Source organism: Chelonus insularis, unplaced genomic scaffold, assembly GCF_013357705.1.
Source record: "Chelonus insularis isolate UGA/USDA-ARS -01 unplaced genomic scaffold, ASM1335770v1 contig_85_pilon, whole genome shotgun sequence".
Taxonomy (NCBI): domain Eukaryota; kingdom Metazoa; phylum Arthropoda; class Insecta; order Hymenoptera; family Braconidae; genus Chelonus; species Chelonus insularis.
The window spans coordinates 1,083,492-1,106,400 of NW_023276773.1; the positions used below are offsets into that span (position 1 = coordinate 1,083,492).

Genomic DNA, 22,909 nt, shown 5'->3' on the forward strand with positions numbered 1-22,909 from the left:
ATCTTTTAATAATTGATATAACATGAAAAATCGTCTTAATATGATCAAAAAAAAAAAATAATCATGATAGTTTTTTGTTATAATTAAACATTACTCAAAAATAAAAGTAAACAGCGTATGTACATTCACAACTATTCCCAACAAACGACTAGATCACGATGATTTTGGATCATAAATGAGATCCTTAAATGCTAAAGAGGGAAGAGCTTAGATACTAAAATTCTAGTACTTAATAGTTTCATTAATAAATGATTCTTCGTGTTAAATAATGTTATATAAACCACCATGAGACATTGAAAATAATTTTAAATTAACTGAGAAAATGTACGAAACATTTTACTTAATTACCACCAGTCATGTTTTCTTTTTTTTTTCTTTTTTCTTTAGGTACATCAATCGCTCGTTTTGCATTTTATTTGTTAACTCATTATTATTATTCGTTGTTAAGTTTAATTAAATTAATCAGTTGATCAATTGGCTTTGATGACAATAATCATTTAAAATGCAACTTTTATTTGCAAAATGAATAAAATCAAATTATTTGTTTTGTTTTTTCCATCCAACAACACTATATTAAACTTATAAATCGTTAAAATTAAATTCAAGTCGCATATTTTAAATTATTCATTTTTTTTTATCTTTTATCTTTTAAAAACAAATTACCTAAGTACAACGTTTCTTAAAAACTCTCATTTATTCATTATATATTTTTATAGTCTTGTGCATTCGATTGATCCTCGTCTAAACCTCGCAGTCTTAATTTATGATTAATTTATACAAGATTTTATGCATCAGCCTTTTTATATATTGCGAGGTTCACTGACAAAGGCACATATCGAGTATAACGAGAGATTTTTTTTAAAATTTTTCATTAAAGACACCTTAGATATGTACTATTTGCATTGGTGATGATTTTTAAATCAATATTTATCGTTTCTTTTTTTTTCGTGATAAATTAATATTTACATGCATTCAAAATGAACGGCTTTTTTTTCTTTAGACACTACACCCAGACGTGACTTCTTCATTGTTCTGTTGCGGATGACTCCACAGACATGTATGGCAATTTTTCGGTTCCTCTTGTGACTCAACTTCATTGCTAGCTGCCTTTAAACCTTGCTCCAATTCCAACAATTGACCCATAAAGTTTAAATTCGGACTAATTATTGGACGTGCATTCTTGACAAGTTTGTAAGCATCCACCATCGACAACCCCTTGTGTCGCATTATATAAGCTATTGCTATTGTGGCGCTTCTTGATACTCCAGCTTGACAATGAACCAATACACTGCTTCCAGCTTTCCTTGCTTCTTCTGTAAAAACAATTAAATTAATTATTTTCTGTTTTCTTTGTGGTAAAGAAATAAATAATAAGAAATAATGGTGTTTAAATAAGCGGTTAAGTAACTTTATAACTGGGGAAGCTATCGTATCACCAGTGAGTCATGCCCGGATCCTATGTATATGATTACAAAATTCTCGAGTATTTATTGTTTATCTTAAAATTGTTTAAAGACCTTGCATAAATTCATTCCTTTTTCCTTTTAATACTTTAGAATATATTTAATAAATTAAACAGAAATAATTTTATCTAAAACACAAGATAATTTTTTGGTTATCTTTAAATGATTTATCAAAAAATGACTGATTCATAGGTTAGCGTCTTTTTGAATTAAATATTTTTTAATGCTTTTATTAATCGTACCAAAAAAAAACAACAACCTTATAGACTGTATAAAATAGTGTGCCAAGTATAAATGACAAGAACGATAATATTTGTTCATAAAATTTAAATTAATTTGGAAAATTACAAAAAGTCATAGGTTAGCGTCTTTTTTTAATAAACATTTTTTTTTAAAAGTCTTTTTGTTGATTAATAAAATAATTTTTTATCAATTTTATGATATTAATAGACTCTACTGATACCCTGATTGTTGAGTCACAAGCAATAAATAGTAAAAACAATAGGTTAAGTTGAAAAAAAATTCCATCAACTTTTAACATTCTTTTGTCATTCATCATTAACTGAATTAAAAAAGAAAAATAAAAAAAAAAAGGTAAAATTATAAAAGCACATCCTCATGTAAATGATCCATATCCTATTGTTCATAGTCATGAATGATCATCGTTATTTTCCGGTCTAATTCTCGTTTGCATTATGACGTAAAATGTAAGTTTTATCAACAGTGTAAGATAAATAGAGTGTTGTGTGTAAACGGTTGGATTCCACCAGTTGCACATTTGAGGAACTCCCTTACTTTTTTTTTTTTTCTTTCTTTCTTCCTTCATTGTATCTCTTTTACTCATAGGGTGTATTAACGTGTTGGAAAAAGAACACAAAATAAAATAGAAATAAAGGAAGGGCGCACATGAGAAAGAACCCCTCGTTCAGCTGCACTGTGAGTCATAGTTTTATGAATGGAAGCCTTTCGTCTTGTGCAGTCAATGGTCCACCGGATACGGCTGATTATGTCTCGTTTCCGTTATACCCAACTGCTAAGCATCACACATAATTGTCCGTTATCTTGTTCTATTTTTATAATATTCTATTTACCACGTTTGTTTTGGAATACAAAGACCTGAATTTCCAGCTATTTCACATCATTAAAATAGTCCCAGACCATTAGATATGCTCTCAATTATGAAAATATTTAAATTCAAACTCATTTAGACTAGACCATCAGCAAAATAAAAATTATGTCACTAGAGTTTAATGAACTTTATCAAAAATATAACGGTTTTCTAATAATAATCATCATCATCATCAATTGGTAATGCTTTAAATTTTATTATTTTTTGTTAAAAAAAAAAAAAGAAAACAGCTGGAAGTCTCTTTGTGTTGATCAGTTGATTTTATTGTATTTTTATGATGAATCCTGAGAAAAGACTTCCTAAAGTTGAAAAATTAGGATTTCACTTCTAGGAAACAAGGTAAAATCTTTCGAAAAAGCATGGAAAATCGACGAAAATGATTCAGAGGGACAGACTGTCTGCTGTATATAAGCTTTTTATATTTCCCCAGTGTTATTGCTGTGACTCATACCAAGCATACCAGATGCTTATAAGCAAGTGTATAGTATTACTATTTAAAACAAAACTATTCTAGTGATTACACAACCACTCTTTTAGTATTAAAATGCGAATTGAAAATGCTGAATAAATATTACTATTTTATAATTGACTAAGGAAATAAATGTTAATATTTTATCAAATATCCAGGCATGAACAAAGGTGATTTGTGACAATTTAAAAAAACTATATCAACTTCTAGATTGTTTTGATGAAGATCAGAAAATTAACTAATCAATAGCAACAAAATAGAAAGAGATTAATTAAATAAGATATTGATATACTAACCAATAAAATCGAAAGCTTCTTCAAAGTATTGTTTAAGATTCTGATGACCAGAATCTGTGGCAGGTATTTGTCTGTAAGTGATTCCTCTTGATTCGTGATAACCAGGTAACTGTGATGTGACATTGAGTACTCTAGTGGCACCAAGTGCTTGAAGTAATTGAAGATCAGCAGCATCTCTACCATTACCGAGATAGAGAAAAGGTAAAACCTTTGATGCTGGATGATTATCAATATCAGCTGGTTGTGGTGTTGGAGGTCCCATATGCATAACTGGACATCCTGGTCCAGGACTCATACATCCACTTGGAGAATTAAGTCCAGAGGTTGTTGACTCAGAATTACCACTTGGAAGTAATGTATCCTCACAAAGATCTCGGTGCCGCCTTTGAAATTCTTTGTGTCCTCCTGAAAGCATCAAACATCATCAATAAGTAATTCATTATTATTAATATGATAAAGAAATACATCTTCGATTATTTTGTAATAAATCAAGTGTGAATAAGCAAATGATAAATGATGTGAAATTGATGAAATTAAGGAAAGAGGAACAAAATGTAGACTAAAAGTGTCTCTTGACCTGTGGTCCCGGGCCCTGACTCTAGGTCTGAGCTTTCTCGTGATGACTCACACACTACGTCTCTTTCTTTTCCTCTCGCTCTTCATCCATCATTCTAACCACCAACGACCTTCTCTTATATTATATTATTTCTCATACATTTGACGTTTGTTTATCAATCACCTTTTTTTGTTCAACATTTTTTATATCAAATATAAGCTATTTTTCATGGTAATAAACATTATTTATATCATTTCTATTATATTTAACAACTCATTCGTGTGTCATCGATTCTTGTAAAGGCATTGATGACATCACAAATGTTTATCCTCTACTCTGAGTAATTTATTTATTAATAATTAATCAAATTTTAATTTCAATTAATAATTATATATTTATGTTATAATTGGATTTTATTAAACATACCCCAATGATCAAGATTCTCCACTGGTCCAAGTCTCAATACAAGACAAGGAGCTCCTTTTCTGAGTCTCATTTTGAATAAATATGTGTTGAAATGAATTTATTTAAGACAATTAAATCAAATATCACACAATTTTATTGTCATATATGAGAAAGTTATTTAGAAGACACACAAAATCAATAAATAATAAATAATTTTAGGTTATAAAAAAATTCTGTAAATAATGTTGAGAAATAAACTTGGTTATGTTTAAAATTTATTTATAAAATGATATATTAATTTATTTAAATATAAAATTAATCTTTATAACTTGAAAAACTAGTTGTGATCTAACACACTTGAAGTTTAACTGAACACTGAAGCATGCCAATGCTAAGAAAAACGAACTGAGTTCACACGAGACCCCGAATTCGATGACTCACCAACACGATTTGTGATTGGTTGAAGGTCCGAAGCTTCTACCGAGAACTTCCGAGAGACTTCGCGCGTCTTTCGAACGCCATACTTTATCCTTCTTTCACTTTTGCCATTCTCTCTCACACTTAGTTTTCATACTGGACTTATTTTTCGCATTTTATTGAAAGACGAGACACGCAACTACGCGACCTTGCCACGGAAGTCTACAAATGACGTTCTATATTAGAATGACAATCTTTACCGTACGTGGATTAAGGAATTAAAATATTTAATTGAATGTTGTTTTGTTTACATTTGTTTCTTTTTTTTTTAACAACCAATTTAATGCTGAGTATCTTTTTAGTACTGACATACCAACACGTGTGATGTTTTATGAATTTTGACTGATGTTTTACACGTTCTGAGTGATAAAATTGATATTTCTTACATTTTTTAACATTAAAAGAACATTTTTTATTAATAATTTTACTTAAAAGATGAAAAAAAAAAATAATGACATTGTTGAGGTTATTTTTTTGTATTATCAATAATTATGTGACTTTAATTGGAAAAAATTAATTTTTATTGGTAACAATTCATAGTGTATGTTTTTTTTTTGATATAAAACTAATTAAGAATGGTATTTAAAGGTAAATAAAATCAGTATATTTATGATATAATCATTAAAAAATTCATTTAAGGTCTTAAGTATTTCTTTTCAATAATCCAACAGGTGAGTAAAACAGTAAAAGACTTTATCAGATATGACTAAGGTATGACGCAGAGAAAAATGTCCAAAAATGGATCAACAAGAGACAATAGAAAATGATTCAACCTATTCGGCCAATGGGAATTCCTTCATCCATGAGTAATGGATTAAGAAGAAGAAAAAATGAGGATTATATTCATCAATTCAAGGACTTTTCTGGTTATTATAATGACCTGACAATCATCCATAAGTAAGTTTGCATCAATTTCTTTAGAATTTATCATCACAAATCCGCTAATGACGCATGTTTAATATTTTCAGACGTGGTCTTTGCCTGGAGCAAGGTTATTGCTCACGTCGATGGGTCATTCAGTACAATATTCATATAAAAGAGATAATAAATGATGTAATTAATTGGATTCTATTGAATTATCAGATGTATGGATTATATCGTAATAATTGGTAAAGAGATTATGCTATTAATTATACCTAATACTTAAAAATTGTGATTTTTCAATTTTAGGTTATAATAAATCATTTGAATCTTTAATTATTATTTAAGGTAAAGTATCTAATGTTTAAATTCTTTAAAAATATATCCTACACACGAATTAATTGTCGTGTTTTTAATATGCTACGTTTTTTACTAATAATCAAGATTATCCAAGTATTGGGTACTTAACCTTTTTTTATTTATGACCAACAAATTAGAGCAGCTTTGCTGCAAGAATTACATTGGAAATATATTAATAAAGTCTTCAAATTATTCTGGTTAATTGTCTCGTATTTATTCCTAAATAAAGCCATCCTTAACCATTTTTTCTAAAATTATTAATATTATTTATATAAAAAACAGTTTAATTTGGTTACAATAGGTTAGAACTGACCATCAATTAAATACTCGTCATGATAGATTTTAATTAATAAATTACTACAAAAAAGAGGTTATAATCGTCACCCAAAATGTGCTGAATCAATCAAACATTGAGAAGCTTGAATGAAGAAAAAGTTAAGATGGAGAAAAATATTGAGGTTATTGAATGAATATTGGCTTCAAGACATGAGTGTCAAAAAAAAATTGATATATCGATTATAATCGAATTAATTACTTAACAATGAAGTTGTGAACAATCAATATTGTGATCCAATACTAACAATATCATCAACACTAAAGTAATGAAACCTCCTTAGGACAAGGAATGAATCACAGTAATAATTAAATTGAATTTTGTTGATGATTAAATGTTATAATTTTATGACCTACAAAGTAGTTCATTAAAAGTATTTAAGTGTTGATAAATTCATGTTAATTAGTGATTTAAAATTAAAACAATAATAAAATAGATTTGAAGTATGAATCATCACCAGAAATTGATTTGATAATTTTGATATTTTATGTTTTAAATATCGTACAATAGTTTGTTATCATACTTTGTTACTAATCATTTTCTCATACTAGAGTTCACTAGGGTTTAAACATCATTGTAAATAATAGCATTGACTCATACCCTTTTTTTTGTTATTTTCCCCCTCATCATCCAAAAACACCCTCCATACTTTATTCTTCCATCATCGTCATCATGGTGGATGACGAATTGTGTCGTGCTTTGTAGACGTTTAATTGTACTCACAATAGGTTCTCATCATCATCAAATAATGTCTTGCATTGCTACTTTTCTATTGAAAATTGATGCAGTTCATTTTTTTATTTTATTTTATTTATTCAAGTAATTTTTTTTGCTAACCTAACCTATGCAATAAATCATTCAAAATTAAATAAAAGATGATTAATAATTAAATAATAGAAATTTTTCTATACTTTTTGTTTATTATTGCACACAATAGATGAATATAATTAAATTAACTCCTAATCATTGCATCAATTTTTGCTCCAACTCAAAGCAAGATGACAATCATAACCAATAAAAAAAAAATGTAATTATTTAAAACAATTTTCTGGTGTTATTAAATATTTTAAATGTATTCTATTAGTTAAATTTAATTTTATCAAAGATAAAAGAAAAAGTTTCCATGACAATGTCAAAAATAAATTCCAAATAAAAGCTTCTACTAAATGTATTTATCCAAGGTTAGACATTTCCACCCTTATGTTACGCACGTGGTGGGTGTTACCACGAATAGCAATGGACTCACGCAGAGAATGCCGAATGAGTCATCTTCTCAGGAGAGTATTATGAAAATTTCCTAATAATTATCCAAGTTATATCCAAAAATATAAACCAACAACAAAAACTAACCTATAAATAACAACAAATAACATGAAATAAATCACTTAAATTTTATTTCAGGAATATTAAACAGGATTTAGTGAATATAAATTACCATATTCTGATGAAAAATGAAAAGGTTAATAAACGACAAAGGAACAGAAAGTTGAAGGCAATTGAGTATAGACTTGAGGACGTCGGCAAGGCCGATGGCGTCGACGAATGACTGCGCCTTGAGGAATGTTGTCCAGGCAACATTAAAAATCAAAAGCCAGTTTTAACTTTAGTTCATAGCATAGATAGATCAAATAGATAAGGAAATAATTAACGATACAAGTTAGTATATCAACTTAAGTATACATATTGAAATACTTTTAACATTGATTTCTCCAATTCTATCAACAAACTTCATTGATAGGTTTAATATATTCAACAACATTCATTCTATTAACTTATAGAAAGCTGATATTTTCAAGTTTTGTTGATAAAATTCATTCATCAATGAAGAAACTTCAAATTAACCAAGAGAAAATTCTTCTTTTTTTTCAGTTGATTGATATTTGTAGAAGCCTAGAATATCTAGCTTTACTGCTCTGTACAGCATAATTATCACCAACTCTTGCTTAACTTGTTTTTATAGAAGAACTTGGAACAGGTATTTATTATTAAATCTACCACACCTTGCCTACATTATTTTATACTACTTAAGAACACAATTACTACACGTTCCGCTCCGATTCTCCAGCTTTCGCTGACAATCGTGAAAGGCATCGATCGTGAAATGATTTTTAAATTATTTTTTGTTGACATTCTTTATTATCTTGTGCTATCAAATTTTACTATTGAATTTCTTCAACGTTATTTTCAGGTTTAATTAGTAAGAAAAGAAGCAGAAAATAATGAAGAAAAATTGAAAAGAAATTTTTTTATGATCATTAGGGAATTAATAGTTGAGTTATGGATCTACTGAGGAAGCAAGTGAATCGTAAAAGAGATTGGCAATGAGTCAGGGAGAAAGTGAGTGAAGGTATTTGTTGCTTCTGTTTTATTAGCTTCTAGGAGTGTCTTTAAGTCTCCTAGCATGGTTTATTTTATTTTACATTCACTTATGTGTCCTTGCTTATGTCAAAACTTTCCAGGACGTTGGAGCAACAGTTTTTAGGTTCAACTAGGAAGCTTGGTGATTTAGAAAATCAGTTTGCAACAATATTTAATGAATAACTCGACGAAAAAAATTGGTAAAGAATGATTAAAATAAGAAGAAATGTTTTATATTAAGTCTGCCTTCCAATACATTGATACTCTTGGAAAATGGATAGATAAAAATGGCATTCATTTATTCAGTGAGTTATAATTTGACTGGAAAATGAGTTATTTCGGATCTGTTGACTGATTGAATCAGCAAAAATGATGAAGGATTATTTTAGAAACTCACGATGTCACTCATGTCGATATTTTGTTTATTTATCATCATCTAGCACACAGTGAGCATCAAGTGAAACAAGTCAATATATTTTTAAAATGAAAATAAAACCAAAAAGCATCGTTTCATCTTGACTTGTGTCAATATTCCAAGTGTCTAATTAACTCAATAGTTTATGATTCATCAATTGTTCTCACTTACTCAATAGAATAGATACTTTTTTGTTCAAAAACTGGTGACCAGGTCTTGATATCAGTCCAATAAGTATGAATACTTGACTGAATGTCTCTTCATAATATGTTTACTCAAATCTCCAACTGCTTCCACTTTTAGAACAATTCAATAAATATGAATAAATTGATGAAAACTTCCATTAGCTCATCTGATGAATTTGATTGCTCACCAGTTCAATCAGTACATCTGACAATCATTCCACTGCTTCAACCAGTAAAATCCAACTCACTTCCATTGGTATACTTGGAAATGTTTCAATTAGTAAAAATTCACTGAAAATTAGTCAATATTTACAACCTCATTCTTATCAATGCCTTGATAAAGCTTTGACAGTTTTCTAACCTCATTCTTGCTTCAAGCATACTCGTATATGAACGAAAGATGCCGAGATATTTGAGCAGTAAAGGTTAGTAATTATTTCTTTGTTGTGATATGAATATTTACCATCATAGAACACGTCATACACATGTTGGATGAGTGAATAAGCTCTTGAATTGAAATAAGGGACGGGGAGTTTCATCCCTAAAACTTTTCCTACGCTCTTTTGGAATCAAAGGGGACATGCGTTAGTCATTGATACACTTTAAACCAAACTGGTGACTCATATAATAATCGTAATCGACAAGCAATCCAGATGTGGTCTGCATATACATAATAGTTCAAGAAGGTCTGACAGAAAAAAGCTTTTCCATTTATTTTCAAAAGGGGAGATGACATTTTTTTTTTAATAATATAATAGAACGTACTAGGATAGATTTCATTTTCTGATCACGATCTTCCATGGTGACTAATATGTCTAAGAAAATTAATTAAACAAACTTGTGATTCACTTTCTAGAAAAACTATTGAATTTTATCCTTTGTTGTGTACACTGTTTATATGCTGGTAGGTGAAACACCTTTTCCATTTAATCATTAAATGTTTCTTTAATATCAGATTATAAAAGTTTTTGTTATGTAAACGATCATTATGACATCATTAGATACTTTGTTATGCATAAACTATACTTTGAAGAAGTTTTATTGCAACGGGCTGTTGATTATAATGAAAGATAAATTCAAAATGTCCTTTTTTTCTCTGATAATTAATTTTAATCAAATTTTTCTAACAATGATGAAGTTTTTTTTATAATATTATTAAAAAATTTAATTTACTGAGAAAAAAACTTAACCTTAAATTATAACCTTTTATCCGAAACGTTTTTTTATATTTTAAAGTTTATTTTTAAACAATGATAAAATAACCTCAAATAAATTTGTTGACAATTTTTATAAATTTAATATGTCGATTATAATATAGTAATTTTTTAAAATTCTTTCTTCAATAAATAATAAATTTCAAATTTTTTAAATTTTTTGCACTAAATGGTTGTTTGAAAAAATCTCAACAATCGCCATATTGTGTCCGCCATATTGGATTTTATTAAAACTGTCAACAAATTCATTAGATGTTATTTTATCACTGTTTAAAAATGAATTTTAAAGTATAAATAATCTTTTTTAATAGAAGGTTATAATTTAGAAGAATTAAAGTTATTTTTTTAAATAATCTAAGTATTCAGTTGGACAATAATAAGTGTATAAAAATGAGTTTATAGTGAGGTTAAAGAATGAACCGAATGACCCAAATGAATTGGAGTATTTTCTAACCAAAGTAATTAAAATTTCTACAACTTTATAAACAGTGTATTTAGATTATAAAATTATATTAAAAAAAATAATAGTTTTTATTCAACTAAATCAATTATTCTAACCTAAGTTTTGGTTAAACTCAATAAACAATTGTTACAAAATAACCTCAAATAAAACCAATTCATAAAAAATGTAACCAACAAAGGCTGAAACAATGAAAGTATTGAAGTGTAGCTTAACATTGACCTTTAAAAAAATGAATTAGAAACTATTTATAATGTGTTAGAGTTTAACAAGTCTTCTTGACTCGAAAAAAGAAAAATCAGTGACGAAATAGACTCCAAAAAGGTTAGAAAGTTAAAAGATGACGAAAAAGCAAGAATAATAAATCCAAAACAAAGAAATTGATTGCATGTATAATAATTTTCATAGTGAAAGTAATGAATGGTATGAGAATAACTTGAATGAATAGGTCTTCGATGTCTATGAAGTATCAAGCGGGCGGACGTAATATCATTTGCATGAATTAAACGCAGTCGACCTTTGGATTGTTATAAGTAGGCTGTGGCACGCGTTGAAGAGAAGACTTATGGTGTTAACAGTGCAGAACGATCAAGACAGTCCCTATGATACATTTATTTGGCCTCGTTAACGTCATCCATTTTTTTTACTCTCTCCTAACTCTTTTTTATTACCAATAAAAACTCAACTATCATCAACATGTTGGATTAAAATCCACTCCAAGAAGATACGACACCAATTTTTTTTATTTAAACCAAATTCCACCATTATTTTACTCTCCAAACAGAAGTGAGTCATTTAAAAGGAATTTTAACCTAAAAAAATTGCCAAGCAATTTACCAAAATGTGCTAATGATTATTGATGGGGATGAGGGAGGGATTAGATGAGTCATTTTACATTATTTCCTGTTATCAAGTAAACAGGTGGTTAGATTATCAGGAAAAACATCAATGATTTATGGCTTTTAAAAGTGTCTGAATGATGAATAAGCAAAAAGTGAATTACAATCAATGCACTTATCCTAGAATTTCACCAAAACTATCAGGTAGAAACAGACAAAAATGTGTGTCCCAGACAAGCTTTTCAATTTTTAGAAGTGACTCATATATTCTGGCGACACTGCCAGACATAACTAAATCCCTAAATCCAAACCTTAAATGATTCTTGACAATGCTTGCCAACTGTTCAACATTACTTTGAAGATTGCATTGAAAAATACCAATCTAGACGATTAAACTTATTACGTAACTTACATTAGTATATAACTAATCGTAAGTTTATCTTGTATATTAATATCTGCGTAGTAGAATAAAATATTTTGCTCATCAATAAAATTAGATTTGTTTTGATTTGACAGTTAGAAATGATAATTGAATTGACAAGAATTAGGTTATGGTGATGATTTAATGATGAACAACAACAAAAGAAAAACCTCCCTTGGGATTTGATGTTTTAAAAAATTGGAAAATAATAATTAATGATAGATATTACACATAAGGAATCAACGATGATGATGATGATGATATAAAAAAAGAAAAAAATTGTATGTGCGCAAATTCAACTGGGCTATTCACGTCGTCATCTCAACAATGAGTCATTCCTATGAATAGAGTTTCCCTCCCCAGATATCCCCCCTCTGCTTCTTATCTCTCTCATTCTCTCTCTCTCTTTTACAAACTCTACTGACTTGATCATCACTCTACTCTCTGACTGCTATATGCCTTCTATTTCTCCATCATTCTCTCCCACTTTACATTCACTCCCACCTTCTTTATGTCCTTCATCGTACGCTTCTGTTCCGGACCACCCAATCTAGTGTCATTGATATAAAAATTAATTTTTTTGCATCTTTTCTAACCTAACTTTAATATTAATTTTTTTCTTCTTTTTTTCATTTACAGAATAATTAAAGTTTCTTATGATTGTTTATCATGGATTTAATGTTTATAAACTATTTGATGATAATTATCTAATCTATATTCGCTGATTAGATTAAGAAATAAATAACGAGATAAAAAGATGCGTTTTTTGAAAGGAAAAATGACTTAAAGAGAATAGTATTTATTTGAAAGATGTAAAATGGAGTAAATTTCCACAGTCAAAAAGTGGGAGAAGGATAGGAAGAAGAAGAAGAAGAAGTGTGAAACGGGAATGTTGAACATCATTGCTATTTCTAAATGACATTCATGTCAGCAGTTATAAATGATTCTAAGTAATTTTCATATTTTACTTTATGATTAATAGCATTTCTTTTACGTATTAAAGACATTGAATATTGTCATTTTGAGAAGAGAATTAAAAATTTAAAAAACTTACCAAGAAGTAAAGCTGGCTCTTTATCATCTTCAACAAGTGCCGTAAGAACAAGAAAAAGTGGATGTTGTGTTGGTAAGTGTTCTAGATCAGTAGTACAATCATCATAAAGAACAACTTCCGTGTAGTTTTTACGTTTCAAGATATCTTTTCCTTCCCTGGCGGTAACGAGATCAGCAAGTTTAGCTTTTCCAAGTGCAAGACGTCGTCGATTAAAACGATCAGAACAATTGACATTAATAGCGCCACGTATATGATTAACATTGTAAACAATAAAAGGCCGGCAGTCTAGTAGGACTAAGCTATCAGGTTGCTGACGAATGCGATGGGCCAATTGATCCGGGTCAATAGTCCGTGAGTGATTTAAAATAAGTTGACGTTGGAGACCGGAAGTCTCAGAATTTGGACTGGCAGGCAGACTAGTGGTCTCCAGTTTGCTTCGTTTTGGAGAACCACAAGATAAAGCACCGGTAATGACACCACGAAGATGCTGGATATGATGGAGATGATGATGAAATGATTCAGACAATGTATCATCACCTAGATCTATTGAATTTGTACTACCACCACTTGCACTAGTGGATGATGTATCTTGGGCACTACTTTCGGTGCTAGTGGAAATTGATGATAACGTTGGTGATGTTGGTGTTGGTATAAAAAATCGATGATGATCTGATGGTGGGCCTGGTTCACTTAAACTGCGGTTTAATGCTAACTTCAAATTGTCACGCGGCCGCGCCGCCGCGACAGGTTCACAACAAATCAGGGTCGACATCGGTGTGATGTCTGCTCGAGATATATTCAGACGAGACGCCGTGGCCGCTTGTGCTGACGACACTGAAAGTACACAAAAATATGTAAATAAAAGAATGTTCAGGTTGTTGATGGGTGATGAAAAAAATAGGGAATTTTTAGACTTTTTTATCCTAATTAGGTATTTATTTTTATAGGGAAATTTTCCTTGATTGATATAAGCTGACTGATTGTATATTTAATAAAATCTAAAGAGTGGACTATTTCCTTTAATTAATTGTGTTGTATAATCGGCTTTACAATTGCAACAAAAGAGAACTGTTCACGTGATACAACGTCAAACAGCAAATTTAAATTATTATTGACTTCATCTACTCTATTGTTAACCAACTATTTCAAGGCAATGAGTGTTATCATAACTAAGAGATGATATTTTTTCATCATTATGCGAGGAAATTAATTTGGTGATTTTTTATTTTAAAAAAAAAAAAGTCTTTTGTTTATTGTATTATAAGAGTATTTGGAGAGAAACTAGTGTAAAATTCTTATTTTAGTGATTTTTTCTAGAGATTTTTTTTTGTAATAAAAATGCAAAAAAACCTCAAAAAACTTAGGGAAATAAAAATGTTGGGGGAAATTTTCCACTGCTTTAAAATTTAAAGAATTTTTTTTTATCAAATCTAGTACTAAATAGTTATTTTAGTGACTTTTTCTGAAGACTCAATATTTTACTTAGTAATAAAATTGGAAGTATCCCTAGACCGTCTAGTAGAATAGAATAGAAATTTTCTAATGCATTTTATTTTATGTAAAACTTAAAAAAAAAAAAAATAGAACTATTCTAACAAAATTTAATGTAAAATAATTCTATTGATGTTTTTTTCTAGGGGAAATTTTTTGTAGAAGTAACAAAAGTAACATCCCTAAAAAATGTAGTAAAATAGAAACATTCCGGTCAATTTTCAAAAAGAATGATGGTTTTTTTTGTTGGGTCTAAAATTAAAAAATAGGGTTTTATTCGACAAAATCTAGTGTATTATAATTTTTTTCAGTATTTTTTTTCTAGTAACAAAGATAGAAATATCTCTATAAAATAATTTTTTTAGTAATTTTTTCTAGGGAATTTTTTTAATTCTAGTTTTAAAATAAAACTAGGGATATCTCAATAAAAACCTGATAAAATTTACAACAATTCTAGCCTAATTTATAACAATTTAAATTCATCATCAAACTCTACCAAAAGTACTTCAACTCTAATCACAATAAATAAAATATTTCTAATGATATTTTATCAAATTTTATGACTACTAATACTTATAAATAGTCTCGAAATTACATTAAAAACTGATTATTTAAAAATCTGATAATCAAGATATATTTTTTTTTATCTTGACTTTTCTTGTCATGATATTTAATCATAAGTTAAATATTGCGATACTCTTGTTATTTCTATTAAACAACAAGTAAATAAATTACAACGACTGATTGAAGTAGCTCGTATCGTAGCTGATGACGAATAAGCGCTGTGTATTATTCCAGGACCCAGAATGAGTCAGACCCTAATATTAGAAGGTGAGGCTGTCGTTATAAAGTATGGCATATAGAAGCAGCAGTTGTGGGTTGATTTTTTTTATTCTTTCGTTTTCACTCTCATTTACAAAACCACATTGAACGTCACTACACAGCTTCAAAAGCTGCTACACAATATATACTTTAAAACTTCTTCTTCTTCTACATCATCTTCGTCTTTTTATTTTTTTTCTCGCGGGTTCGTTGTTTCGAATGAGTAAACGCCGAGGAATTCGACTGGCTCGGGTTTTCAGACAGGTGTAGTACTAGCACCTGCTTCTTTCTCTTCAATACTTGTCGAGCAACTTATTCACGTAACCATCTTTGGGATTTCATTATTTACAATGTTTTAACAGCAGTTGAAAAATCCATACCAATAAGAAAAATATCCTTTATTTATTTTAACCTCAAAACTTTTATCAATTGAACTTACCCAACTATGTTATATCTGCTATCCAATTGGTGATATGACTTTTGGGTCTGGTACTCCAATAAATTGAGGCTCCAACTACCTCATCAATGATATCAATAAAATATGCCAATAGGTCTTTTAGACCTGACAAAACTCCGAAATTTTATTTTCATCATTTTTGTATTATTTTTAAATTATTATCACACTCCCGCCAAAAATTTTATCCCGCCTTTTTTCCTTTCTTTTCTTTAGAAGATAAAATAAAAAAAACCGGAAATCTACGCGTGGACGTGAAGTAACTGATTTGTTAATCAACAGAAAACCGTTCTCTACCACTGTCGAGCAGTGACTGAGTTTCATCTATTGCTCATTGGGTCTCTTACTGTGTGTGCTCAGGCAAAAGTAAAGATGGAGAACAACTAGACGCAGATGGAGACACCATTTACCTGTGTGAGTTGGTTTTATAAACGTGATCACGTGGAGTTTACGACATTTGTTAAGTATATTCGTGTTTAAACTGACGTTCGTAAGTATGTGTATGTGTGTGTGTGTTCAATATACTTCCTCTTGGTGTTTTACTAACACAGTCATGTTTTCTAGAATCCCAAAGCGGCCGATGAGTCATCCTAACTTGTGAACGCTATCGTCTTTTTGCCAAGTATTATGTGTGTATATGTTGGTGGATGATGGTGGGGATGAAAATTATTTCTTTTTCAGATAACGAATTCCATACGAGGACGTTGGAGTTCATGAATCTTGGAAGAAAATAAAATTATTATGGTTATGTTTGGCCTATGAAATTTTGAATGGAGATATTTTTTTCCTTTAAAAATTAGAAAGTATGAAAGAATTGATGAAATAAAATAATAAATAATATTTTTAAGTATCCAAAAATAATACAATGATTCAAAAAAAAAATAATATCGAAAAATAAATAAATAGTAATGAAGAATAAATTAATTAACCTCACTTTTTTTTCTTAAAAGAAAAATTAAAAGAGAGAAAAAATGATAATTTACCAATGAAGTATTGAATAAATTAATTAATTATATTTCTTCAAGGTAAATTGTTTATTGGATGGAATATTTTTTGTATTTATTGAGTTTAAATAGTGAGAAAAAAAAAAATGAAATCAATCTGAAAAGTTCCCGTTTATCTGATGACGTAGTTCAAGAGCAACTCATCGATTATTTATATAATTTTTTGTTAATTTTATATATAATTCAGTGAATAGATGATTGAAAAAAGAACCTGATGGGACTTGAAATTGATTAAAGTGTTGTTGACGAATACGTGATAACAAAACGTGCGTATTGAATGTTAGGAAAACGTCAGATCTGATAAACAATATGATAAAAGTGTGACATGATGACGTCAAGAAAAGAGGAAAAAGTTGATATATATATAAAATTTGATGTATTTTGTAAAAACCTATTTTTCTAATCAAATTGATATGTGTGAAGGAAATGTGTACTGAATCAGCAGAAATGAAACCTCAAGTAATGTAATATTGAGGAAAGTTTGTAATTAATTGTTAAATTTCATTTCTTTCTTCATTAATATTTCGATTTTTTGAGGCATCGTTGGATACCTAAACCTTTTTTCTGATTACTGAAGAGAAAAATAAAAGAGGAACCATGAAGATGGAAAAGATATCTACAGTTAGAAAAATATCTAGTTAGAAAACTATCAACTATCTGTAATTGATGTTTTTTTGAAGGTCAATAACATGTGATGACACAGCTATTTGAATCCTTTTCAAGATAACAATAAATATTAATTGAAGATGTTTTGCTATTGATGATAAGAGTATGATGGAGAAATTGTTGGTTAAATTTTGTATCTAAAGCAAATGATATATGGGCACGACTACGGTTTCCGTGGCGCCACGAAATGATAATGAATTTCGATAGAACAGTCCAAAATAAGACGAAAATGAAGAATAAAATTTTTTCATATCTCACTTAGTTTTCGAGATATTGATACTTTAAATTTTGGGTTTATATGGGCTTATACATGGGCATAATTTTGGACTACAGAATTAGAGGGTTCTCTCCGGTGGCGGCCTTCGGCCGCACCGTTTAATGAAAAAAAATCACCCTGCAAGTACATTGTACCAAGTTACAACAATTTTGCGAGGCAAAAAAAAATCGCGGCGCCACGGAAACCGTAGTCTCCCCGATATATGACTGATTCCAAGATTTTAGAAATTAAATATAAAAAAAGGAATGATTTTTTTCCTGGTATGTTTCAGTTCATGATGGTCTTCGGCGTAGAGCTTACCATCCTGAATGTGTGTTGCGCTCTGGTGACGTTGGTAATTGGTGCAATAGTTGGTCTAGGTATTCTTTTGTATCTATTTGTCTACTTCACTACCGGCGTGTGTAAAAGCCAGAAGAGGATGGAGGGAAAAACAGTGATAGTGACCGGGTGCATATCAGGAATTGGGAAAGAAACAGCTCGAGACTTAGCCAAAAGAGGCGCCCGGGTTATTATGGCATGCCGCAATGTCGAAGCTGCCAATAAGTTGAAAGGTAATGATAGATTTGATTGACGATGCTCTGCTGTTAGTGATGATATGAGGATAAATAAATTTCCATTTTTGATACAATTCTATCAACAGTGATGTTGTGACATCAAGACAATTTGAGATCTTCTCAACGATTTATTACAAGAGAAAGATCCATTTTAAAATCAAGTTTTTTCACGACGATAGACGTATGAGGTCTTAACTGAAGAACAATATATACCATTGAGAATAGTTGTAGAGTAGATAAAAAATTTTTGAAAGTTTTTTTCCAGAAAAATAAATACTGAGTTTGGAATTAGAGTTGTTATATCTGGTGTTTAATGATTATTTATCAGAAATATTTTGTTTTAGAATTGATAAAATATCGAAATAGTTGGTCCTAGGTGGATGATAAAGTGACGCAACGTGAACAAAATGATGATTAAAGATATAAAAGTTATTAAAATGACATCATTTTCTTAGATTTTAAGAATGATTCAATATATATGAATCATTTCTGAAATACTCTGATAGAAATTCTTTCTATTTTATTATCATAATAATAATATTAATTGATAATGGCTTCAAAACACTGCAGTAAAAAAACTTTCTTCAATAAACAACACTCTTAACAAACCGAAAAAAATGGATTATATTTAAAATAGCTTCAAGAAATTGAGTTCATATCAGAGTCAAAAAGTTTGTGCTATTCTCGTACTAAATTCTTTTTTTACTTCGATTTTATTCTTATCTAAAGCATCAATATCTAAAAAAAACTCTTCACTATTTCATAAGTTTCAAATCTGAACAAAATAAATCAATTTCCAAATCTTTTCAGGGACTCTTCAAGATGATTCATAATACTTTTGGAGCAATGATCCATAAGGAAAGCCTTTTACAGTATTTCTTACTGCTTACAATACGATTCAAATGTGACCATAATCTTGCATAGGTTTATTGTCTCACATTGAGCAACATTTAGTGTTATTCAATCACCTAACCTTCTTCAAACCAAGCGTTCTGCATGCTTATCATTGATGTATTCAATTTATTATTCAATATTAAGCAACATCAAGAGTAAATTCTATCAACTTTATATTCAATATCTAGCCAGTGGGATAGTATCGATTGGAATATTTACCCGAATTTGAATATATTTAGAATAACACTAGGATAAGTGATGGTAAATAATTTTTAGCTAATCTTTTTTAGATTTTCTTCGAAAAAAATTCATGTTTATTCTCCTGTATGGAGAATATTTTATAGTAATTTTTACTTGTTAATTTCCAGTAAAAGTTACTAGAAAAAAAAATTAAAAATTACTAGGTTTTTTTTTTGGTGAAAATAGTTGAATAACTTCGTAAAAAGTACTGTTATAGTTGGTAAATATTGCAAAAAAAAAGAATAGTTAAAAGTCCTATTTTTATTGGTAAAAAGTTTTAGAATGATTTTTAGGATAATTAGTAGTAAAAAGGTCCTGATTGGTTAAAATTGCCAAAATAGGAATATTTACGATTTTTCTAGTAATTTTTACCAATCAAAATAGGGCTTTTAAATTTTTTCAGCTATTTTTACTAACAAAAACTTCTAGTAATTTTTGTTAGCTAGTAATTTTTACGAGAAATCGACCAGTAAAAATTACTATAAAATTTTTTCTATACAGTAGTTGATCTTAATTAATTAAAAATCTCATAATGTCCTTGAAAATTAAATTATATCCTGATTTATATTAAAAAACCTTTCGTAACAGTATCCAACAATCAGAAGGATTAAAAATAAGGTAACACTTTAAAACGAATACTTGCATTTTCCTTTTTTCTTTTATTCCAATTCATAACGTTTTTTTTTCTTTTCTTTTCTCTAAATAAAAACGAAAGCTGGTTATATTTACCTTTAAACCGTTGGAAATTCAACCGTTTGATCCTAGGAAGGGTTGATGAGCATGTTCGTGTCAAAGAAGGCATAACTGGTTCTTTAATATCTTCAGTAGCAGCAGTTGTAAAGAAATTTTTTGGCGGTGCTTCTAGACTTATTTGAAAGCTTGATGGTCGTTTGCGAGCTTTTTTCACGCCTTCACTTGGACTGTCACAATTTTCTGTTATGACTGAAAGAAGAAAAAAGAAAAAGTAATACAATTAGATAAAATATCAGAAAAGGAGAGAAAATAAACATTAAATAGAGCACTCATTTCATCATCATGTAAAAAATAACTGAGTCATTACAAACGATCGTGATTTATCATTGTTCAAGTATTTATGTTACAACATATCGAATCATTTACTAAACAATTAAAATTCGAGAACTGATTTAAAATTATTTAAAGGAAATGACTAATTCAAAAGCACCTTTTGTTAATGAAGATTGTTGGTTTAATTGTTTATAAGGTATTTAATTATTTAAGTAGGTCACTAGAAATAAATATAAATTAATAATTGTCATGGTATTGCACTTGATATAATTGTTTAATTATTATTTTAGATACTGACCAGAAATATCTGCTGATGGCTTTGGTGAAAGAATCGTTGATCTTGCGTGGTTCACAGCAGACTGAACGTCCGTGCGTCGAGCATGTGATATCTTTGCACTCATCTTTGTATTTGGCGTTGAAATAAAAGCCGATCCTGAGTCACGAACTCGGAAATTAACTGAGAAAACGAAGGTCAGGGCATTGAAGGCTTAATGCTGTCTGCAAAAATACAAAGTACAGATATAAATAAAAAATGCTTATTTTTTAAAATTTATTTTTATTAATAGTTATAAACTGTTAGAGTTTAGTCTTCATATTGGACAATTTCCCTTTGATAAGTTTTTTTTTTTTTTTTAATTTTTTCCAATGAAAATTATAGTGTGCTGTTTAGTGTCGAGATAAATTGGTGGAGATAATGAATGTAAAATTACTTGGAGCAATATTTATAAGTTTGATAATTTATTTTTAATATTATTGGATGAATCTTGAAAGAAGCTTTTATAATGTAAGGTAATAATGATGATAATAATAATAATTATGTGTTGATAAAGTTTGGCTTCTTTTGTCTTCTAGTTCTAAGCAACCTGACGACATATGACCTATTGATTTTGGTTGTCAATCACTGATAATCATCTAATATAATTAATTCTCCCTAAATTATATTTTCAAATAAATTATTTTATTGAAGAATTCTTTTTTTTTAATCAATCACTTGATTTTCAAAGGAAATTATTGTAATTAGAAAGCTTAATTAAAGTAATTTAAAATTAATTGTGAATTTATTAATTTATTTTTAACAAAATTTATTATTATTAATAGAAAAAAAATTTAGTAGAATTATTGCACCCTTCTTTCAGGTCCTAAAGTGACGTATTTCAACCCGTATAAGACGGATACATGCGCAGACGAATTTTGTTTTTCACAATGAGTGAGGAAATGTCACTTTTCCAATCTCGAATCAGACAGAACTTTAATTCTGGACGATAATATGATAAAAAAATAGTATATTGGCTATGAAAACAGAGTAAAATATATTTATATAGGTGTTTGCCACCCTCTCCTTCGGCTCAGAATACAGGTTAAATATCATACTTTGCTCCTTTGATTAATAATGTACTATTAATAGGTTATGTTCATACTTTATTCCCTTTTATTTAATTAAATCTTGAGTTTTCCATCACTTAAGGGTACTCTATTCCATACCTGGTATTTTAAATTACTAATAAATTTATAATAATTTTATAGTTAGTAAAAAAAAAATGTAAAAATTATCATGTTTGTCATAACAATATAAGAAACGTCAGCTTTTATTCAACAACAGACGATAAAAATTACTATTAGTCCAGCACGTTGACTTCTTGAGTCATACTAGTACGCAAGTCCTTGAGAAAAAAGCAGGAACTGTTAGTAAATCCAAGGCAAACGACAATATTCATTTACCATGGCTCCTTTTGTCTTACATTGTCATTTACTAATCGCCTTATTTGTATAAATTATTTTTTCTTAACTTTTACTTCCATCCAAATTACTTATTCATTTAATATCATGAGATGTACATATTATAACAAAAGAGCTCTTGAACTGTCCTTGAATGTAAATAGTTTTTGAAATTAATTCATCAGCAGTAAATTTCAACGAAACATTTAAATAAGTTTGAAAGTAATGTTAGACAAGTCACGGAAGAGTACAGAATATTTTTTACTTTTTTATAAATAACGATTTTGATGGTAATAAATAAAAGGCGAATAGTAAATTTAGTTATCTGTATCACATAAAATGCATTGAAAGTATAACTATAGTTTACTTTGAGCTTTATCGTGACTTATTTCCACCCACCAACTCACCCCTGGCATCCTCAGAACATATAAATACCACCACGATCGTTATTGTATTGATTATATATACA

At 29.1% G+C, this 22,909-nt stretch overlaps 1 protein-coding gene and 3 long non-coding RNA genes across 4 annotated transcripts; 2 read left to right on the plus strand and 2 right to left on the minus strand.

Annotated features, from left to right (window-relative positions):
* Positions 1–627: 627 nt before the first annotated feature.
* On the minus strand, positions 628–21,155 carry puc (puckered). Its single transcript, XM_035090722.1, has 5 exons — positions 21,023–21,155; positions 20,428–20,640; positions 13,297–14,130; positions 3,358–3,762; positions 628–1,313 (listed from the first exon to the last, which is right to left on the minus strand). The coding sequence occupies exons 1-5, from the start codon at positions 21,123–21,125 to the stop codon at positions 997–999; spliced, it is 1,872 nt and encodes a 623-aa protein (XP_034946613.1). The 5' UTR covers positions 21,126–21,155; the 3' UTR covers positions 628–996.
* Positions 7,766–9,556, plus strand: LOC118071532 (uncharacterized). Its single transcript, XR_004690901.1, has 4 exons — positions 7,766–8,006; positions 8,220–8,325; positions 8,539–8,697; positions 8,810–9,556. It is a non-coding gene; the product is annotated as an uncharacterized lncRNA (long non-coding RNA).
* LOC118071531 (uncharacterized) lies at positions 15,660–16,433 on the minus strand. Its single transcript, XR_004690900.1, has 2 exons — positions 16,049–16,433; positions 15,660–15,937 (listed from the first exon to the last, which is right to left on the minus strand). It is a non-coding gene; the product is annotated as an uncharacterized lncRNA (long non-coding RNA).
* LOC118071530 (uncharacterized) lies at positions 18,288–21,140 on the plus strand. Its single transcript, XR_004690899.1, has 5 exons — positions 18,288–18,561; positions 19,375–19,719; positions 20,287–20,316; positions 20,414–20,920; positions 21,015–21,140. It is a non-coding gene; the product is annotated as an uncharacterized lncRNA (long non-coding RNA).
* Positions 21,156–22,909: the final 1,754 nt, after the last annotated feature.